This window comes from Arachis stenosperma, chromosome 2, assembly GCF_014773155.1.
Source record: "Arachis stenosperma cultivar V10309 chromosome 2, arast.V10309.gnm1.PFL2, whole genome shotgun sequence".
In the NCBI taxonomy this organism is placed as follows: domain Eukaryota; kingdom Viridiplantae; phylum Streptophyta; class Magnoliopsida; order Fabales; family Fabaceae; genus Arachis; species Arachis stenosperma.
Genome location: NC_080378.1, coordinates 16,833,763 through 16,855,835, shown reverse-complemented (window position 1 = coordinate 16,855,835; position 22,073 = coordinate 16,833,763). Strand labels below are relative to the sequence as shown.

The 22,073-nt window shown below is 36.5% G+C and overlaps 1 protein-coding gene across 1 annotated transcript; it reads left to right on the top strand.

Moving 5' to 3' along the window:
• The first annotated feature begins 1,029 nt into the window (after positions 1–1,029).
• LOC130962648 (putative F-box protein At1g67623) lies at positions 1,030–1,752 on the top strand. The gene has a single exon (XM_057888836.1). The coding sequence runs from the start codon at positions 1,030–1,032 to the stop codon at positions 1,750–1,752; it is 723 nt and encodes a 240-aa protein (XP_057744819.1).
• Positions 1,753–22,073: the final 20,321 nt, after the last annotated feature.

Genomic DNA, 22,073 nt, shown 5'->3' with positions numbered 1-22,073 from the left:
TCAAACCCAGAAAAAACAATAAAAAAGAGTGAACGTCAAGGATAACCGGGAAAAAAGATAGTGTGAAACCGCCTACCGTCGTCGCGGAGAGGGGCGCCAGGGCGAGTTCCTCCAGAAGAACAACTTCCATCACCCACGCTGAGGCTCGTCATTCTTCCAACCCAATGAACAGCGATCCAGTCACAAAAGGATGTAACAAACTTCAAATCTTATTAACAAAATCGTCAGCGAAGTAATCTCAAACATGAAACTTATTTATATTTATATATGACATGCCTCATCACATTCTCCAATCCAATTATGTATACACAGTTATCTCACTAGACAGTCACACCGCTTCCCCGGGGCTTTAAATTCGATAATAAATGCATTAACCTCACCTATCCGTTTTTCGCACCCTCCACCATATGTTCAACGCTTTTTCATTTTCACATTAAACGCGTCACATTATCTTCCCTCTGTGTGATACACGAAACAAATTTCAAAAACACAAAATTCACATCCATGGTATTAAACTACCCTAAACTATTCAGATTACATAAAAAATTAACTATTAACTATTCATATATTAAACGGCTAAGTATCTGCCTGAACCTTTAACATTCTGCTGACTGCACGTGGAATAATGTGTACTACTACAGGTCTAGAAAAGTATAGCTTAGTAACAACTTTTGTTTAACAACGTCTGAACAATGTATTATAATAACATTAATAGAGTGAATTTAATTAGGAGAGTGCTAGGGGAACATTCTTGAAAAATCTTCTTGGTCATCTATTCTTTTCCAATAATTAATACCATTCCCCATACAGTTTTCAGTTTTCACCATAATATAATTACGCTTACTTTAACGTTTAATATTACGCATGCATTACTGAGAACGTATCTGCTACACTCAAGTTCAGGTTTCCAATAGGGTCGGTGGACTTATAAATATGGAGGATACACTCCTATGCCACACTCCAAACCCTATACTCTAAACACGTATCCCCATCCCCATCGAAATAGGAACCAACAGGAATAAACTGAAAATGACAATCGACTGTTTCTCAAATATCACTTTCATTCCCAACGACATCTGGATAGCAATTACCATTAAAGTTGCCTCAGACTCCATTCGAGACCTGTGCAGTCTCAGAATGACCTGTAAGGCTGCACGCGATGCGGGAGATTTCGATATTGTTCACCGGAGTGTTTCCATCCCATCACCGCATGCCACACCGTGGTGGTGGTGCCTCAGTCCGGAGGCAAAGAGATTCTTTGATCGATGCATGGTAGCTGGCCATCCAGAGCTTCTGTTTCGGGAGGCACTTCGGGAACTCTTCATCAGACATAACGAAAACGTTGGCCTCCAGATGTTGAATAGTGCAACAAGTACAGGCCATGCAGCAGCCAAATACGCACTGACCATGACATTGTTGCTTCGCACGGACGGCAACGACGAAAAACAAAAAGGGCTGGAACTGTATCGCGAGCTTGATGCGGCTGGTTCACTCGCTGATTGTGAGGCAAGGTGCTTTTCAATTCTGACAATCTCGTGGCCAGGTGAGGTCCAAATGCCCCGTATAGAAGAACAACACACCGTCTGTGTCGCACCTATGTGCTCGACCAGGGGCCATATGCCTCTTCTGTATGACTATCGCAGACGTGCAGCAGAGCGAAACTCCATCCATGCTTTCGGAGGGGCCGCTCATATCCCCTGCATCCAGTGTCGCGCAGACTACGACCTGCAAGCCTTCGTCAACCTCCCATGAGTTAATACAATTTAATTACAACCTGTATATTAAACGTTAATTAAATGAGTCGATACAATTTAATTACATACTTGTTTTATCTTTCATTTGTTATAATTAAGTATTGAAATTTATATGTTATTTAATAATATTTTATTTCAACCGGAACCCTGTCCTTCATCAAACCAAAAGTTAGGCTAGTTTATGCTCCTTGCAAAACGACACATGTCAGCCCCACAGTCGATAAATTTCCAACCGTTGGAAATATTACAGTTGCACAATTTCAATTTCCTGCTCAAATCACAGGAGCCATCGTCGTTGCCTTTAAAAACCACCGAAACCAACATCCCATCTTAAACATACTCAACACAACTCTCCCTTGGAATCTCAACATGGTCCGTGCCAAGAAGAAATACTATGTTGTTTTCATAGGGAGGGTCCCTGGTATCTATAGTTCCTGGCCGGCCTGTCATAGCCAAGTTAACGAATTTAGCGGCAACCTCCATAAGTCTTATGAAACCATCGATGAAGCTCGTATGGCGTTCGAACAATTCCTATCTGGCAGACGATCACAGACTCAGCTCACCAACAATAGTCCTCTACTGCATCAAATTCATGCAACATCCATTCGGCACCACCCATCACCGATTCCTGACCAACTACTCCCTTTCGACGAAGGCATACAGGAGCAACGTCAAATTGAAGGAGGGGACAACCACTCAACTGTTCGTCAAACCAACCGATCCAACCAGAGGCGCTGGCAACAAAATCCCTACCCGTGTATCCTATTTATAATCGTTACCATCTTCGTCCTATACTTAACTCTGGTTAGGAAGTAGGCTCGTCTTAACCTTAGTTATAACAGCACCTACCACCATGTCTTACCTGCTTTGTAGCAGTCTAACATTTCACTGTCTTCCGTGGTTTACTTTTTAACGTATATTCTATCGTATTAATTAGTCTAATGTTCACTTCACGCATAACATCAGCTTATTATTCCAGCATAACTGTTATTAACTCAGCGAAGTATAATTATTCATACGTGATTTTAGCACTTTAATCCGTTAATCCATTTACCCTCCTCCTCTGTTTACGTCATCTGAACACATACGGTACATACAGCCTAAGATTTTTAGATATAGACAATTTTAATGTGAAATGCGATAATTTTTGTTCATTTTGATATTTGACATTCCTGTTATGATAGTACATAACGTTACTGCGGTTTTGTAAAACAAATATATTTTTAAAATATAAAAAGAGAAAACGTCGTTTTTGAATAATATATTTTTTTTATTATACAGAGACAAAATGTCATACACGTTTAGTAAAAAAAACATTTGTTTTTACCCTAAACAAAATAACGACCCCAATATAAGTCACAAGAAAAAACGACAAGGATCTTGAGATCTGCTTCCTTTGGGGATTGAGAATGACACACATTTAATTAATGATAATAATTTGACGAAACACATACAGCTACAAAATTTCATTATAAACTGAAAACTGATAGAGGAAATGCAAAATGCATAAAAAATAATTTCATTGTACAATGCAACGGTGCAAGTCTGGCGAATTTATCCCTACTAAATTCTATACCGACTCTCTGACACCTACAACTAATAAGCAGAGATTATTATCTGCATAATAAAATGAACACAGCAAAACGATAAACAACTTCCGTGACAAACATAATTGCTTCACTTGCTAAAAGATACATGAAAATGTATAGCACAAAGTACATTAAGAAGTTTAATTCATCTCTCAGCCCTGCTAGGAAGTAGAAAACGAGACTTGATGAAATGGACATGAGGAAAAGGAATGGCATGACAAGAATTGTCCAAGTTAAAATACTAGTGCACTTCAATGATGGTTAGATTATTGACATTCATGCATCCAATTGAGACTGTATTTCTTCCTTGAAGCGAATTCTAAATACATATAAACTTCTGTACAACCCGGTTGTTACATTTATAGGAAACAAACATTTCTTTTATAGATTCAATATTCTGTGATGAATTGAAGAACTTCTTTCAGCAACCACCTGTCATGCAAGTGACACAATTGAGTTGAAAGTGTTAAAATTTAAGTCAACTTTGGAAATCTAAAAAAATATCAACCCAAAAGAACAATACAGAACATAAAGTTGGCAAAAACAAAGTACAAAACAGCTAAAGTGGTTCATCGTGTTTTCTATTTTCTTCATCAAATGAGAACAAAAGTATTTAAAGGGACAATAGAAAGTAAAGCGAGCCTCTTTAAAAGATTCAAAAAAATATTTAAAATTTCAATACAAGGGAAGAAGAAATAGTGTCAGAACAATGGGAAAAACAACAAACAAAAACAAGAACAAAACAGAAGCATACCTGAACCGGATAAGCTTAGAAGACAAACATGGGTTCCAGCCAAGAGAGCAAAGCGTCTCTTTTCCATCCACTAAACAAAACACAAAACCCATGTTTTGTTTTCCATAGCAAAACGGAGAGAACCGAACTTGCACCTTCCAACAATGTAAATGAATAGAAACCACCGAACATATGTTACATACTAAAACTGAAGAACCAAGACAAAACAATGGAGAAAGATGCAACATTACTCTTATGCTAATAAAGCTTTCAGTGCAAATAACACGGAAGAACAGAACAAAAAATCGCGCCAAAACAAGATACACAATCTAAAGAAATGTAGAGTAACGTTAAATTCAATAAGTTTCTTTCCAACAAGGCAAAAATGCTGAATATATGCAGCCTCATGTGGCCAGCGAAGTCAAAAAACACAATCACGTGTACGCCATGTCATGCTTTGAAATTTATAAGGTAGCAAAACTGAAACAAGCTGTCAACAACATATATGTACCTCTCCAACAAAAGCCACTTTTCATGTTGCGCAAAATGTGTCTCCCGTTTGTGAGATTTGGTCACTTTAAATTGCTTCACGTGCCCCTCCCTCCTGACGAAAACATGATTTCTAGCCAAGGACCAAGGTACATGTCGGCATAACCTTTGTATTCTTCCACGTCTCTTCCAATGTGCGCACGCAGCCTTTTCGTATCCCCCCTTCTGGGCCTCGACCTCAGGAAGTCAGCAACAAAGACGTACACATTAAAAAAAAGTTACTGCATTTTTTTTTCTATTGCGTAATAATTCGACGGCAAAAGAGATCATAAACCATATCAGTTTCAATTTCCTGCATTCCTATTGGATATCGTGCTAACAACAATCATTATAGACCGTGTTGCCACCATCACGAGGTAGCATCGAATTTCTTAAAACAGAAATTTTCGAATAGCCTGCGGAAACAAATATTGTTAGAGCTACCAACCGGGATGAAATAGAAGTAAAATGGAGCAAGAAAAAAAATGATAGTGTTTGAATGAAGGAAGGCTGAGACAGAGTTGTAGAGTTATCGGAACTAAAGCAAGAGTTTCTCGTGGCATTTAAGTACAAAGCAGAATCTAAATTTAAATCCGCGGCGAGTCGTTTGACTGCTTCCGAAATTGATTACTCAAGTTTCAGAGGTTTCCATATTGATCACCATCATATGAATAGGAAAATTGTTTCCCATACGGCGGTCATCTTCATGGAAACTTATCAAACTTGAATAATCAATATCGGAGTCACTCAAATGAATCACCGGGAATTTAAATTTAAATTCCCCGTTATACTCAAAAACAACGAAATAATCTTGCTTTAACGCCGATAAGTATACAACTCCGTAACAACCTTCATTCAAACAAACGCTAAAATCTTCTCTCTACCTCCATTTTACTTCTATTCCATCCCCAGCTGGTAGGTCCAACAATATTCAAGTTTTCAAATTACATTACAATAATTCTTTGATCTCTAACTGGCAGAATAAACCATAACCAAAAAGCCAGCAACATCTGATGCAACATAAAACAAACCGAATCATCAACTTATTCACCATTTTCGGGCACCAAACAACTATTTGTGAATTTATTTACCAGCACTAATCCCCTTCTTAATTAATTATTTAATAATTCTAAGGCAATCATCAACTGATTAAAAAATATAAATGACACAAGGACAAACTTCAACGTCACTCACCTCGCCAATTGATACACACTAACTGAATGGCCTATGGCAGAACAATATTAGTTTTGCATCCAGATCTCTCATCGCATACATTCCGGCAGTATTCTATAACCAAAAATTTACATAAAATAGATTCAACGAACGAATAACCTCTTTCATAACCAAAATTAGAACATCAGGATCTCCGAATACAGGTGGTTATACTTACAGTTTTTCCAAGGTCTGGGTGTGCTTCCCACACTTGTCCCACCACACTGCACACTCGATCGGTAATCGCTGACATAAACACTCAAGATTTCATCCACCTAATACAACCGACTTTCAGATCCGTCGGAAGGCATCTCTCTCAGCCTCTATCAAACAGATTTCAGATTAACCAAATTTAAACAAAGTTTGACATCAACAAAGAAAAATATCACACACCTGAATGGGAGAAGATGGGCCCCACCACTTAGGTATCAAACAACAAGGGCAACCCATTTCTATCCCTATGATGCATGCAGCTGGAACTACTGGATCTGCCAGGTATTAAGTTTCAATTACAAACACTGTTAATGACAATCAATCGGCTATTTGAAACAAAATAAAATGACAAATTCAAAGAAATGCAAAAATTCAAATACAATGATATCAATAACAATTACCGGGAAATTCAAAGAAAACTACACTGCATTACACAGCAAAGAAAAGAAATCGTTCAAATTAATACCTAAGTTGGAGCCTCCATATCTGGAGTCGAAGGGGTAAGGTTCGCCGGTATGCCACTGTTGGGAGGGGATGGTCCACGCTGCTTCTTGGCTCTCCGGAGCTGCTTAGAGGCGGTTCTTCAACGGAACTCGCATGGGGTTAGGGGGCGTTGGTTCCTGGGACTGGGAGTGGCTGTGAGGTGCTGCTTCCGCGCGACTTCGACGGTTTGCGAGGTCTTGGGAGGACTGCGTGGGGTTGGGTATCGCGTTTAGAGAGCTGGGTTTCTAATTTCTTCTACGATGGCTGCGCTAGGTTACGAGTAATGATATTCAGGTAATCAAATGGGGGTGGGACATGGTTTTTAAAACTTACCCGATCCAACATAAACAACCAGGCCCATGTTAGTCCACAAAAAAACCAACTCCATGCTACCACTCCACTACCGCGCTGGCTTAATAGCTGCGGCTCAATAATTTAACAACACACCACAGCTGTCCCCAATCTCAATAAACTCCTGTAGGTTTTGCTTGTCACCTTTTCAATAGGTTTTGGGAACACCTTGCACCCTTTTTCTATGATTCTACACCATAATAATCCTAATAAATCTGCACCCTCAACATTTTTAATAATATATCTCAAAGGTACTACACCCTGGATTACCAAAGATCCAAAAAAATTGACTGGAGCATTGGAAAACCTTCCTAAATGATATGATATACTGATATTACAATTTGTGAATTTGACATAACCTATAGACATTGCCGGCAACGAAATCAGCCTTGAGTTATGATCGAATCATTTTATTATTTTTAATGATTACTAGCTAATTTTATTATTTTTAACAAAAATTTTTGTTACCCCCCCCCCCTTTCTCTTAAGTACCGTTATTAATTTACTGCAGTTAAGCTCATGATCTAACAATTATTTGTTTTATTTGAGTTTAGAATATTGTGTTCAATATACAATTCCCATACATTTTCCTTAATTTTACACTTTACTAAGTTGGAAAAATTTTTCCCCTTGGTTGTTCTGGCTTTCGCATGCATTTAAAACATTAACTTTACTACTATCAAAAACACAGATACTTTGCTAAATTATTATGGAAAATGCTATTTGTATAATAAAATTCAGCTTTTAATTAGCCTTTAATATTATTTAATTATCTTTTAATTAAAACATATTCTTATTTTGTAGAATATACATTTATAGTTAAAATTAATTTAAATTTAAAAATTAAAATTTCTTTTACTTCCTATCCACTTCATAATTAGTTATTATTTTTTTCTTTTACGTTTCTTCTATCTGTAACGCGGTTTTCTTCTTTCTTCTATTCTGCTATAATATTCCAATTTATATCTGCAGAAAAAAATCCAAAGTCAATGCATTTAGAAAAAAATTAATCCCTTACTTATTGTACCTTTGATAAAATGCAGGATCTGTTTTACGACTTTCTAGTGATGAATGGTCGAATATAATTATACACACAAACTAAAATATTTTCAATTGTAGTTTTTTTTTTAATTGTAACACATCTAAAATTTTAAGTTATACAAAAAATATTTTTAAAACACATCCAAAATCATAAATCTAAAATTTAAATTTAAACATTAAAAAATAATTGTAACACATCTAAAATTATGAAGTTATATAGAAAATATTTTTGAAACACATCCAAAATCATAAATTTAAAATTTAAATTTAAACATTAAAAAATAATTGTAACACATCTAAAATTATGAAGTTATACAGAAAATATTTTTTAAACACTTCCAAAATATAGAAATTGCACATGCAAAAATAATTTAACATTGCAATATATATGAAAATCTCTTCAGGCCATCTTATTCAATTTTTTATTTCAAAAAAAATAAAAAACTTATAAAGAATAATAAAAAAAGTAATGGTGTCAGAGACCAATCCAAATCTTAGGTAAGTTTTCGGCGTGGCGACGTTGATGTGGACGAACGGCGACGAAGATGAGTGCTAACGTAGGGGAATGTGGTGTTGTGAATGAGCACCGAGAAGGAGGAAAGCAGCGTCGAGGATGAGCGCAGAAGAGGAAGGTGGCGCGAATGAACGATGGCGGAGGATGACTTCTCAATGTGCGCCTCTGAGGTTTTCCATGTGCGATGTGGGACAAACGTGACTTCTTTGCTTTGAGTGTTTTGTACGGGTTTAGTTAATAATTAGATGGTTTAAGGTTTATTTTATAATTTTAAAATCAAAATTTTGAATTTTAAATAATTTTATTTTTAGATATGTATTTAAATTATAAATATATTAAATCTGAAATAGAGATTTAAATTTTAAATTTTAAATTTAAATTTTATTTAATTTGTATTTTGAATGTATATTTAATTTTAAAATGACAGTAAATCTATTTATAATTTTTAGATGTGTTTATTTTGATTTTTTTTAAATTATTGTAATAAAAGGCTGAATATTGTACTATTTTTAAAGAATACCTAGTTGAATTGAATTATTATATCTATATATTAGACATATTTTAGATATAAAATTCATCGACATTCATCTGACACGCATATTTGTTAATTGGTTGACTGTTGTATTCAATTGTATCTTAATAAAAAATAAAAAAAATTTTCTAACACGTTTAGACACACTTTAATATCATTACATATCCACGTATCCAATCTTATTGTTAATATGTATTATTAAAATTAATTTAAAAATAATATATATTATTATTTATTAAATAAAAAAATATTTTAAATATTTTATATAATTAAAAAAATTAAAAATAATTAGAAAATTACTTTTATTTTAATATTAATATAATATTAAATATTATTATAATTTATCTAAAAAATATTTTATATTTTATATATAAATATATATCGCGGCCCTTTATCTTATAGTGCTACTATCTGTGTTAAACGTGCGAGGCTTGCAAGACAAATTAATTTGACCAGGTTAGTTTATTACCAGGGTCCCACAATTGTCATAAAATTAGGCTCATATATAAAGATATAGCATAAATAATTGTCAAATATCTTGACCAAAAAAAACAAAACAAATATTTTTTATATACAAGTAATTTGTCCATATAAATCTCATACAAATTATTTTAACCTAATTTAGTTCAGAGGTCTTTTAGTATTTGTTTGGGCACCGTTGAGTTGATAAAAAAAATATCTTCTTTTTATAATTTTTTTTATTTTTTAGTGTATTTGGTAAATTTTTAATAGTAAAAATAAAAGTATTAAAAAATTAAAAAATATTTTTTTGAGAAGTTACAATTTACATCTTTTTTAAAAGATCTTTTTTCTTAAAAAAAGATATTTTCACGTAATAAATAAACAAAAAAGTACTTTTATATAGTTATACCCAAATATAATTGATGAATAAAAAGATCTTTTTGTATGAGTTATCTAAACATAAAATTACTTTTAATTTTCTATAAGATCTTTTAAAAAAAGATAACTTAAAAAAAATATTTTCTTAAAAACTCACCCAAACAAGCCCTTAATATAAATAATTTTTCAATTTACACGCGAATATATTACTTTCTTTTTTGAAAAGATCTTGTTTCATTTTTCAAACTTCGTCAGCGTTTTATGCGTTCTCTACGTTTTTCTTTCTTCGTTTTCGTGTGTTTTCTTTCTTTGTGTTTCTCGATTTTCTTTGTTCTCTGCCTTCGTTTTTAAAATCAAGTTCTAAAATCGTTTTGAAGATAATGAATGATTCAAGTTCAGATTGTCAACTGAACCAGAGCGAAGTGAATTATTGTTTTGAATCCAATGAAGTGCTGAGATTTGGTTCAATTTCAGTTAATGCTTTCGTTAGTAGTTTATTATTATGTAGGTTAATAATGATATGAACCTTGCTTGTGAAAATTGATGTTCATTGTTGATTGTTTGAATTGAATGTAATATAGTAGTTCTGATGAATTTGTTGCATTTTATATCATACTTTTTGGTGTAAATCAAAAATATTTGGGTGTATTGGAAGATTTTTTCGGTGTATATACAGGTTCTGACTTTTTCAATTGAATGAGGGTGAATTGTATTATTGTTTTGAATTAAATCAAGTAGTGAGGTTTGGTTTGAATATAGACAATGTAGTTTGTTTATAGTTTATGATTCTATAGTTGAATTATTTTAGTTTCTGTTTGATGATGAGTTCTGAATCTGATTTTTGTTATTTTTGATGATGATTCTATAGTTATAGTTGCATTCTATAGTTTATCCTAGCTTTAATATAGTGTATTGTGGACTATTTTGGGTGTATTTTGCAGTTTCTGTGCGATATTGATAAGTAGTTTGTTCCAAAGGTTGGGATGACTTTTAACACAGTTGAAGATGCTGCGAAATCCTACAAAGATTATTCGAAAGTTTCAGGTTTTTCTACAAGAGTTCGGAACATAAATAAGAAGGAAAATAAAATTAAGAACCAATTGATTACATGTAGTAGAGAGGGAAATGGAAATCCAAAATATCTTTGACCGAGAAGACAAACCCCTTAGCTGGTTTAAATTGTCCTGCAAGAATTTATATACACATATTGAAAGACATTGGTGTTTGGATCATTTCGAAGGTCGTGTTGCATCATTCACATCCCTAATGTCCAAATCAAGCAGAGATGCTTAAACAGCACAGGGAACTAAGCATGTCCGTACGACGTACAATAGAGAATAACGAGGAAGCCGGAATCAGACCAAGCAAAACATACCAATCATTGTCGCAGCAGCGGGGGGTCACCGTGAGTTAAACTTTATCGAAAAAGACGTGAGAAATTACATCACGAGAGAAGTGCGGAATGTTTTGTAACTATAGGATGCAAAATAATTTAGGAAATACTTATTAAGAATGAAAGAGAAGAATCAGAATTTCTTTTTCGAGCTCGAACTCGAGGTTGATCAGTTGATTAAGATTGCCTTTTGGGCGGACGCAAGGAGCAGGGCTGCTTGTGAGTATTTTGAAGATGTTATTTCATTCGATACCACCTACAATACAAACAAGTAATATGCTGTTCTGGTTTATGCGTATTTGGTCTGATTTTTGGTGTACAGAGATATTATTGGGTTTAACGATTTTGTTTCTGTTTCGTTGTATTCAGGTATAATATGGTTTTTTGTTCTTTTGTTGGGGTGAATCACCACGGTCACTCAACACTTCTGGGATGCGCTTTAATGAAAAACGAGGATACTCAATCATTCAAATAATTATTTGATTATTGGCTTTGTTGAATGGGAGAAAATACTCTGAAAGACATTCTCACCAATCAATGCACATTGATGCAAAGGGCCATCGAGGCTTCTATGCTCACAACGATTCATCGGTAGTGTATTTGGCACATCATGAAGAAGATTCTAGCAAATTAAATGGCTACAAGCAACACAAAAAAATCAAACACGAGATGAGTCATGTTGTTTGGAACTCCCCTACAAAAAAATCATTTAATAGGAATTAGAATGATTTTCTGATAAAGTACGGTCTTGGAGACAACAAGTGGCTTTCAAATAATGTTGTCTTTTAAATCTGCAGCAGAGGTGTACATTGCATGTTTTTGGTGTATCTTAGTTTTAATTTGGGTGTTTTTTGCAGAACTTTTTGAAGATCATCATTTATGGATTCTAGTTTATCTCAATCAACACTTCTGGGCTAGGATGAGAAGCACACAAAGGAGCGAGAGCATGCATGCTTTTTTTAACAAGTTCATTACGCGGAACAGCTCACTTATCCAATTCGTCAAACAGTACGATAATTGCCTAGGAAGTAGGGAGCAGAGATAGAGAGAATCAAATGCTGCAGATTTTCATACTGTGTGCAGCAAAATCCCCAATAGAAGCTCAATTTCAATAGGTGTATACTCATGATAAGTTCAGAAAAGTCCAAGCACAATTCAAAGGGAAGGTGAATTGTATAACAAGATCAACACACTCCACTCTAAGTTATACGGTATACGAAGTTGTGGAACAAAATTCTAACTCAACATTCAATAAGTTTGCAGTTACATACGATAGTGTAGCAGCCGAAGGAAATGCTAGTGCTTATTATTCAAGTCAAGAGGGATATTGTGTCGTCACTCTCTGAGTGCACTAAGTTTTGAGCGAGTAAACAAAGTGTCATTGATAAACCGCTATTTTACGATTTATCTTGTGCTCAATTGAGTGGATTTTATCAATCTTTCATATACTTGTTCATACAAAATGCATGGCTTTACATTCTCCTTCCTGATTTTGTGCTATGATTGAAAATATGCTTCTTTGGCCTTATATTTGCTATGTTTAATCCTCTCTTATTACCATTCGATGCCTTGATATGTGTGTTAAGTGATTTCAGGGATTACAGGGCAGGAATGGCTCAGAGGATGGAAAGGAAGCATGCAAAAGTGGAAGGAATACAAGAACTTGAAGAAATTGCTAAGCTGTCTAGCCTGACTTCTTCGCATTCAAACGGTCATAACTTGAGCTACAGAGGTCCAAATGATGGGGTTCCAGTTGTTTTGAAAAGCTAATGTTTGGGGCTTCGCAAAGATATATAATTTGCCATAGCTGCCTCGAAGCCAAGCGATGCGAACGTGTAGATCACGCGGACGTGTGACCTGGCAAAAACCAAATCCACGCTAACGCATGGACGACGCTTCCGCGTGACTCTGCAGCGACGGGCAATTTCTGGGCTGTTTTTGACCCAGTTTTCGGCCCAAAAAAAAACAGATTAGAGGCTACAGAGTGGGAAAATGCATTCAACAATTCACACAACATTCATTATTCACAATTTTAGGATTAGATGTAGTTTCTAGAGAGAGAGAGGCTCTCTCCTCTCTCTTAGGTTTTAGGATTTTAGGATTAGCTTTTCTTATTTAGTTTTCTCTTCTACTTTTAATTCTTCTAGTACTTTAGTTTATTTACTTTCCCTTGTTGATTACTTTATGTTGCTATTTGGTTTATGAATTCTCATATTTAATTTGATTTTCTATTTATTGCAATTTGAGGTATTTCATATTTATGATTTTAATTTAGCTTTTTACACTCTTAGCTTTGGTTGAGTAATTGGTGATACTTGAGTTATCAAACTCAGCTGATGATTGAAAATTGGAATTCTTTGCTGATTGATTTGAATTTCCCTAACTCTTGTCTTTTCTTAGGAATTGACTAGGACTTGAGGAATCAAATTGATTTATCCACTTAACATACATTCATAGTTAGAGGTTGACCAAGTGGGAGCAAAAGCCAATTCTCATCACAATTGATAAGGATAACTAGGATAGGACTTCCAGTTCTCATACCTTACCAAGAGCTTTATTGGTTATTAATTTAATTTCTTGTAATTTACTTTTCTTGTTCAATCTATTTAAAAACCACAAAAAAGATACTTTTTCCATAACCAATAATAAGAACACCTCCCTGCAATTCCTTGAGAAGACGACCCGAGGTTTGAATACTTCGGTTATCAATTTTATTATGGGTTTGTTACTTGTGACAACCAAAACTTTTGCACGAAAGGATTCTCTGTTGGTTTAGAAACTATACCTACAACGCGAACTTATTTGTGAATTCTTTACCGACAGAAATCCGATCGCCAGTCATCGAGATATATATTGGAACGATAGAGAAAGAACGTAAAGAGGAGGCACACACACATCAAGAGCAGCCACGACGAGCCTCTTTTGGATCCAAGAAGTAAGAGATTTGACAATTTGGTATTCTAGTCAGAAAATATTGTGAATTTGCATCAGAATCTGAGGGGCTAGCTGCCATTTTGCACTGCTGGTGCACGAAATTGGAAATCACAATTCTTGTCACAACTTCGCACAACTAACCAGCAAGTGCACTGGGTCGTCCAAGTAATACCTTACGTGAGTAAGGGTCGATCCCACGGAGATTATTGGTTTGAAGCAAGCTATGTTTATTTTATTATTCTTAGTTAGGATATCAATAAAAATTATCAGTTGGAATTATTAGAAAAATAAAAGAGTGTGAAATAATTACTTGTTGTGCAGTAATGGAGAATATGTTGGAGTCTTGGAGATGCTTTGTCTGATTTATTCCTGTAATGTAATATTCCATCCATGGAAAAGTGCAAAGTTCCCTCCATGGCAAGCTGTATGTAGGGTGTCACCGTTGTCGATGGCTACTTCCCATCCTCTCAATGAAAATGGTCCAAATGCTCTGTCACAGCACGGCTAATCATCTGTCGGTCCTCAATCAGGTTGGAATAGAATCCAATGATTCTTTTGCGTCTGTCACTAACGCCCAGCCTTCAGGAGTTTGAAGCTCGTCACAGTCATTCAATCCCGGAATCCTACTCGGAATACCACGGACAAGGTTTAGACTTTCCGGATTCTCATGAATACCGCCATCAATCTAGCTTATACCACGAAGATTTTGATTAAAGAATCTAAGAGAAGCTCATTCAATCTGATATAGAACGGAAGTGGTTGTCAGACACACGTTCATGGATTGAGGAAGGTGATGAGTGTCATGGATCATCACCTTCTTCATAATTAAGCGCGAATGAACATCTTAGATAGGAACACACACATTTGAATGGAGAAATAGAAACAATTGCATTAATTCATCGAGACGCTGCAGAGCTCCTCACCCCCAACAATGGAGTTTAGAGACTCATGCTGCCAAAAGGTACAAATTTCAGATCTAAAATGTCATGAGATGCAAAATAAGTCTCTAAAAGTTGTTTAAATAGTAAACTAGTAACCTAGGTTTACAGAATATGAGTAAACTAAGATAATTGGTGCAGAAATCCACTTCTGGGGCCCACTTGGTGTGTGTTGGGGCTGAGACTTAAGCCTCTCACGTGCTTGGGCTGTTTCTGGAGTTGAACGTTAGGTTGTAACGTGTTTTGGGCGTTGAACTCCAACTTGTAACTTGTTTCTGGCGCTGGACGCCAGACTGCAGCATGGAACTGGCGTTGAACGCCAGTTTACGTCATCTATATTTGCGCAAAGTATGGACTATTATATATTGCTAGAAAGCCCTGGATGTCTACTTTCTAACCCAATTGAGAGCGTGTCAATTGGACTCCTGTAGCTCCAAAAAATCCATTCCGAGTGCAGGGAGGTCAGGATCCAACAGCATCAGCAGTCCTTTTTAAGCCTAACTCAGATTTTTGCTCAGCTCCCTCAATTTCAGTCAGAAAATACCTGAAATCACAGAAAAATATACAAACTCATAGTAAAGTCTAGAAATATGATTTTTGCCTAAAAACTAATAAAATTATATTAAAAACTAATTAAAACATGCTAAAATCTACATGAAAATACCCCCAAAAAGCGTATAAAATATCCGCTCATCACAACACCAAACTTAAACTGTTGCTTGTCCCCAAGCAACTAGATGAATAAAAGAGGATAAAAAGAAATCAAGAAGCAATAATATCTCAGAGTTTTAAGTGAAGCTCAGATTCTAATTTAGATGAGCGGGGCTAGTAGCTTTTTGCTTCCAAACAGTTTTGGCATCTCACTTTATCCTTTGAAATTCAGAATGATTGGCATCCATAGAAACTCAGAATTCAGATAGTATTATTGATTTTCCTAGTTAAGTATGTTGATTCTTGAACACAGCTACTTTTATGAGTCTTGGCCGTGGCCCTAAGCACTTTGTTTTCCAGTATTACCACCGGATACACAAATGCCACAGACACATGACTGGGTGAACCCTTTTCAGATTGTGACTCAGCTTTGCTAGAGTCCCCAGTTAGAGGTGTCCAGAGCTCTTAAGCACACTCTTTTTGCTTTGGATCACAACTTTAACCACTCAGTCTCAAGCTTTTCACTTGGGCCTTCATGACACAAGCACATGGTTAGGGACAGCTTGATTTAGCCGCTTAGGCCTGGATTTTATTTCCTTGGGCCCTCCTATCCATTGATGCTCAAAGCCTTGGATCCTTTTTACCCTTGCCTTTTGGTTTTAAGGGCTATTGGCTTTTTCTACTTGCTTTTTCTTTTTCTTTCTTTTTTATTTTTTTATTTTTTTTTGCCACTTTTTTTTTTCGCAAGCTTGTTTTTCACTGCTTTTTCTTGCTTCAAGAATCAATTTCATGATTTTTCAGATCATCAATAACATTTCTCTTGTTCATCATTCTTTCAGGAGCCAACAATTTTAACATTCATAAAATTCAATATAAAAAATATGCACTGTTCAGGCATTCATTCAGAAGACAAAAAGTATTGCCACCACATATAAATAATTAGAATTTTCCTTATTAAGAACTCGAAAAAATATTGCCTCTTTATTCTAAAAATCTACTACTTTATTCATGTTTGATGATGATGAGAAAAATAAATTATAGCTTAATTGGAGATAAAATCAAAATAGAGATACTAATTACTACTACTCCAATATAACTTCTAAGGTAAATTTCTATAAAAATACTATCACAGAGTTAAAGCTTAAAATTAGAACTTAACAACCTGTATTTTGGGAAGTGGATGTTCCTCTAGTCTGTGGGGTGCTTGGTCCTTCAAGGAATAGCTTCTGACGCTTAAGTTCCTTCAGTTCACATCCTTGCTCTTCCTGTTCCCTTAGGTGCCATGATCTTGATGAGTTTTAGCTCAGTGATCATGGCAAATCACACCAAACTTAGAGGTTTGCTTGTCCTCAAGCAAAAGAAAAGAAAGGAGAGGAATAGAGGGAGAGGCAATTTCGAAATCCGAAAGATATGATGAGTTGAAAAAGATTTGAAAAAGATTTGGATTGGAAAAAGATTTGTGTTTATGAATTAAGATACATTTGACATTTTTGAAAAAGGGATTTTAGAAATTAGTATTTTTAGAAATTAGGATTAAAATTTTTGGAATTGAAGAATGATATTTTAAAACATGTTTATGCAAGAAATTATGAATTGAAACATAAAAATTAGAAAATTTGTGAAGAAAAATGAATTTTATCTCCTCCCCACCATTCTGGCGTTAAACGCCCAAATGCTGCTTGTTTTGGGCGTTTAACGCCTAATTGCTGCTTCTCCTGGGCGTTCAACGCCCAGCTGTTGCTTCTTTCTGGCGTTGAACGCCAGGAAGTCCTTTGTCACTGGGCGTTTTTCTGAACGCCCAGGACGCTGTCAATCTGGCGTTAAACGCCCAGAAGGTGCTTCTTTCTGGCGTTCAACGCCCAGAAGATGCTCCTTTCTGGCGTTTAACGCCCAGATGGCTACCCTTACTGGCGTTGAACGCCCAGTGGGTGCTTCTTTTGGGCGTTCAACGCCCAAAATATTTCTTACTGGTTTTTTCACGCCAGTGAGCTTCCAAATTCCCTTGTAACTCTGTGAATCCAATCAATTGCTATTTTACCTTTTGAAGATACTTTGACATATACCTGTAAAAATTAATTAGCAAAAACAAATAAAATTAAATTTTGTGAATGGCTGGGTTGCCTCCCAGCAAGCGCTTCTTTATTGTCCTTAGCTGGACAGTGAGCTCTCATGGAGTCTCACAGATAATCAGAGCAAGGTTGGGACCTCCCAACATCAAACTTAGAGTTTGAATGTGGGGGTTCAACACCAAACTTAGAGTTTTGTTGTGGCCTCCCAACACCAAACTTAGAGTTGGACTGTGGGGGCTTTGGTTGACTCTGCAGTGAGAGAAGCTTTTCATGCTTCTTCTCCATGGTTACAAAAGGAGAACCTTGTGTCTTATAGTTTGCAATGTCTGCAAACCACAGAGCTTCCCGAACAGCAAACAATTGCTCATCTGGAAAGGTTTCAGAGATCTCAGTAGGAGGGAAGGATGCTCCTGCTACTGGTTCTATCCGGGACAGGTGATCAGCTACTTGATTCTCTGTTCCTTTTCTGTTTCTTATTTCTATATCAAACTCTTGCAGAAGCAACACCCATCTTATGAGCCTGGGCTTTGAATCCTGCTTTGTGAGTAGATATTTAAGAGCAGCATGGTCAGTGTACACAATCACTTTTGATCCTACTAAGTAGGATCTAAACTTGTCAATGGCATAAACCACTGCAAGTAATTTTTTTTCTGTGGTTGTGTAATTTTTCTGGGCATCATTTAAAACAATGCTAGCATAATAAATGACATGCAGAAGCTTGTTATGCCTCTGTCCCAATACTGCACCAATGGTATGGTCACTGGCATCACACATTAGTTCAAAGGGTAATGTCCAGTCTGGTGCAGAAATAACTGGTGCTGTGACCAGCTTAGCTTTCAGGATCTCAAACGCCTGCAGACACTTTGTGTCAAACACAAATGGCGTGTCAGCAGCTAGCAGATTGCTCAGAGGTTTTGCAATTTTCGAAAAATCCTTTATAAACCTCCTATAGAATCCTGCATGCCCCAGAAAGCTTCTGATTGCCTTAACATTGGCAGGTGGTGGTAATTTTTCAATTACTTCAACTTTAGCTTGATCCATCTCTATTCCCTTGTTTGAAATTTTATGCCCAAGGACAATCCCTTCAGTCACCATAAAGTGACATTTTTCCCAGTTTAAAACTAGGTTGGTCTCTTGGCATCTTTTCAGAACAAGTGCTAAATGGTTAAGGCAGGAGCTGAATGAGTCTTCAAATACTGAAAAGTCATCCATGAAGACTTCCAGAAACTTCTCTACCATATCAGAGAAGATAGAGAGCATGCATCTTTGAAAGGTTGCAGGTGCATTGCACAAGCCAAATGGCATCCTTCTGTATGCAAATACTCCAGATGGGCATGTAAATGTCGTTTTCTCTTGATCCTGGGGATCTACTGCAATTTGATTATAACCTGAATATCCATCCAGGAAGCAGTAGTATTCATGACCTGCTAGTCTTTCTAGCATCTGGTCTATGAATGGTAAAGGAAAATGATCCTTTCTGGTGGCTGTATTGAGCCTTCTATAATCAATACACATACGCCACCCTGTAACTGTTCTTGTAGGAACCAGTTCATTTTTTTCATTATGAACCACTGTCATGCCTCCCTTCTTAGGGACGACTTAGACAGGGCTTACCCAGGGGCTGTCAGAAATAGGATAAATAATCCCAGCCTCTAGTAATTTAGTGACCTCCTTCTGCACAACTTCCTTCATGGCTGGATTCAGCCGCCTTTGTGGTTGGACCACTGGCTTGGCGTCACCCTCCAATAGGATCTTGTGCATGTATCTGGCTGGGCTAATGCCCTTAAGATCACTGATGGACCACCCAAGAGCTGTCTTGTGTGTCCTTAGCACTTGAATTAATGCTTCCTCTTCCTGTGGCTCTAAGGTAGAGCTTATTATTACAGGAAAGGTATCACCTTCTCCCAAAAATGCATATTTCAGGGATGGTGGTAATGGTTTGAGCTCGGGTTTGGGAGGTTTCTCCTCTTCCTGAGGGATTTTCAGAGGTTCTATTATTCTCTCTGATTCCTCCAAATCAGGCTGAACATCTTTAAAGATGTCCTATAGCTCTGATTCGAGACTCTCAGCCATATTGACCTCTCTTACCAGAGAGTCAATGATATCAACACTCATGCAGTCATCTGGGGTGTCTGGATGTTGCATGGCTTTGGCAACATTCAACTTGAACTCCTCCTCATTGACTCTCAGGGTTACTTCCCCTTTTTGGACGTCAATGAGGGTTCGGCCAGTTGCTAGGAAAGGTCTTCCTAGAATGAGAGTTGCACTCTTGTGCTCCTCCATTTCCAGCACCACAAAGTCAGTAGGAAAGGCAAATGGCCCAACCTTGACAATCATGTCTTCAATCACGCCTGATGGGTATTTAATGGAGCCATCAGCAAGTTGAAGACATATCCGGGTTGGTTTGACTTCTTCAGTCAAACCAAGCTTTGTGATAATAGATGCAGGTATTAAGTTGATACTTGCCCCAAGATCACATAGAGCCTGCTTGGTACAATTACCCTCAAATGTGCATGGTATCATAAAGCTCCCGGGATCTTTAAGCTTCTCAGGTAAGCTTTTCAGAATGACTGCACTGCATTCTTCAGTGAGGTAAACTTTTTCAGTTTCCCTCCAATCCTTCTTATGACTAAACTTTTTCAGTTTCCCTCCAATCCTTCTTATGACTTAAGATCTCTTTCATGAACTTAGCATAAGAGGGTATTTGCTCAAGTGCTTCTGCAAACGAAATCTTTATTTCAAGAGTCCTGAGATAGTCTGCAAAGCGGGCAAATTGCTTATCCTGTTCTGCTTGGCGGAGTTTTTGAGGATAAGGAATTTTGGCTTTGTATTCCTCAACCTTAGTTGCTGCAGGTTTATTGCCTACAGATGTGGATTGAGAAGCCTTTTTAGAAGGGTTGTTATCAGCACTTGTATGTGACTGATCCCCCACAGGCGTTTGAATGCCAGGGGTGGAAGCTGGAGTTGCGTTAGACGCCAACTCCTTATCTGTTGCTGGCGTCTGAACGCCAGAACTGTGCTCCCTTTGGGCGTTCAACGCCGGATTCATGCTTGTTTCTGGCGTTGAACGCCAGGAATGAGCATGGTCTGGGCGTTCAGCGCCAGCATTATTCCTCTCTGGGCTCTGATTGTCCTCAGAGGGATTTTGAGTAGCCATTTGTTCATTTCTTGGCTTCCTGCTGCTTTGAAGTGAGGTATTTAATGTTTTCCCACTTCTTAATTGAACTGCTTGGCATTCTTCTGTTATTTGTTTTGACAGTTGCTTTTCTGTTTGCTTTAACTGTACTTCTATATTCCTGTTAGCCATTCTTGTTTCCTGTAGTATTTCCTTGAATTCGGCTAGCTGCTGAGTTAGAAAGTCTAATTGCTGATTGAATTCATTAGCCTGATCTACAGGATTGAGTTCAACAGTTACTGTTTTAGCTTCTTCTTTCATGGAAGATTCACTGCTTAGGTACAGATGCTGATTTCTGGCAACTATATCAATGAGTTCTTGGGCTTCTTCAATTGTTTTTCTCATATGTATAGATCCACCAGCTGAGTGATCTAGAGAAATCTGAGCTTTTTCTGTAAGCCCATAGTAGAAGATGTCTAATTGCACCCACTCTGAAAACATCTCAGAGGGGCATTTTCTTAGCATCTCTCTGTATCTCTCCCAGGCATCATAAAGGGATTCATTATCTCCTTGTTTGAAGCCTTGGATGCTTAGCCTTAGCCGTGTCATCCGTTTTGGAGGAAAATAGTGATTCAGGAATTTTTTTGACAGCTGTTTCCATGTCTTTATGCTGTTCTTAGGTTGGTTATTTAACCACCTCTTAGCTTGATCTTTTACAGCAAATGGAAACAGTAATAATCTGTAGACATCCTGATCTACTTCCTTATCATGTACTGTGTCAGCAATTTGTAAAAATTGTGCCAGAAACTCTGTAGGTTCTTCATGTGGAAGACCGGAATACTAGCAGCTTTGCTGCACCATGATAATGAGCTGAGGATTCAACTCAAAGCTACTAACTCCAATGGAGGGTATACAGATACTACTCCCATATAAAGTAGTAGTGGGATTAGCATATGACCCCAGAGTCCTCCTGGACTGTTCATTTCCACTTAGTTCCATGATGGAGCAAGGGAGATGGTATAGATGTTGATATTATCTATTTTATTATAAGAATAATTTTCGAAATAATAAAATAAAACAAAAACCGAAATAAAAATAAAATCAATAAAGAAAGAAAATTAAAAATTAAAATTTATAAAAATTTGAAAAAGCTTATGAAGATTTTCGAAAAATTTGATGAAAA

Bases quoted from the DNA above. Each gene is read 5' to 3' on its own strand.
- LOC130962648 (XM_057888836.1), top strand. From the start codon at position 1,030: ATGACAATCGACTGTTTCTCAAATATCACTTTCATTCCCAACGACATC.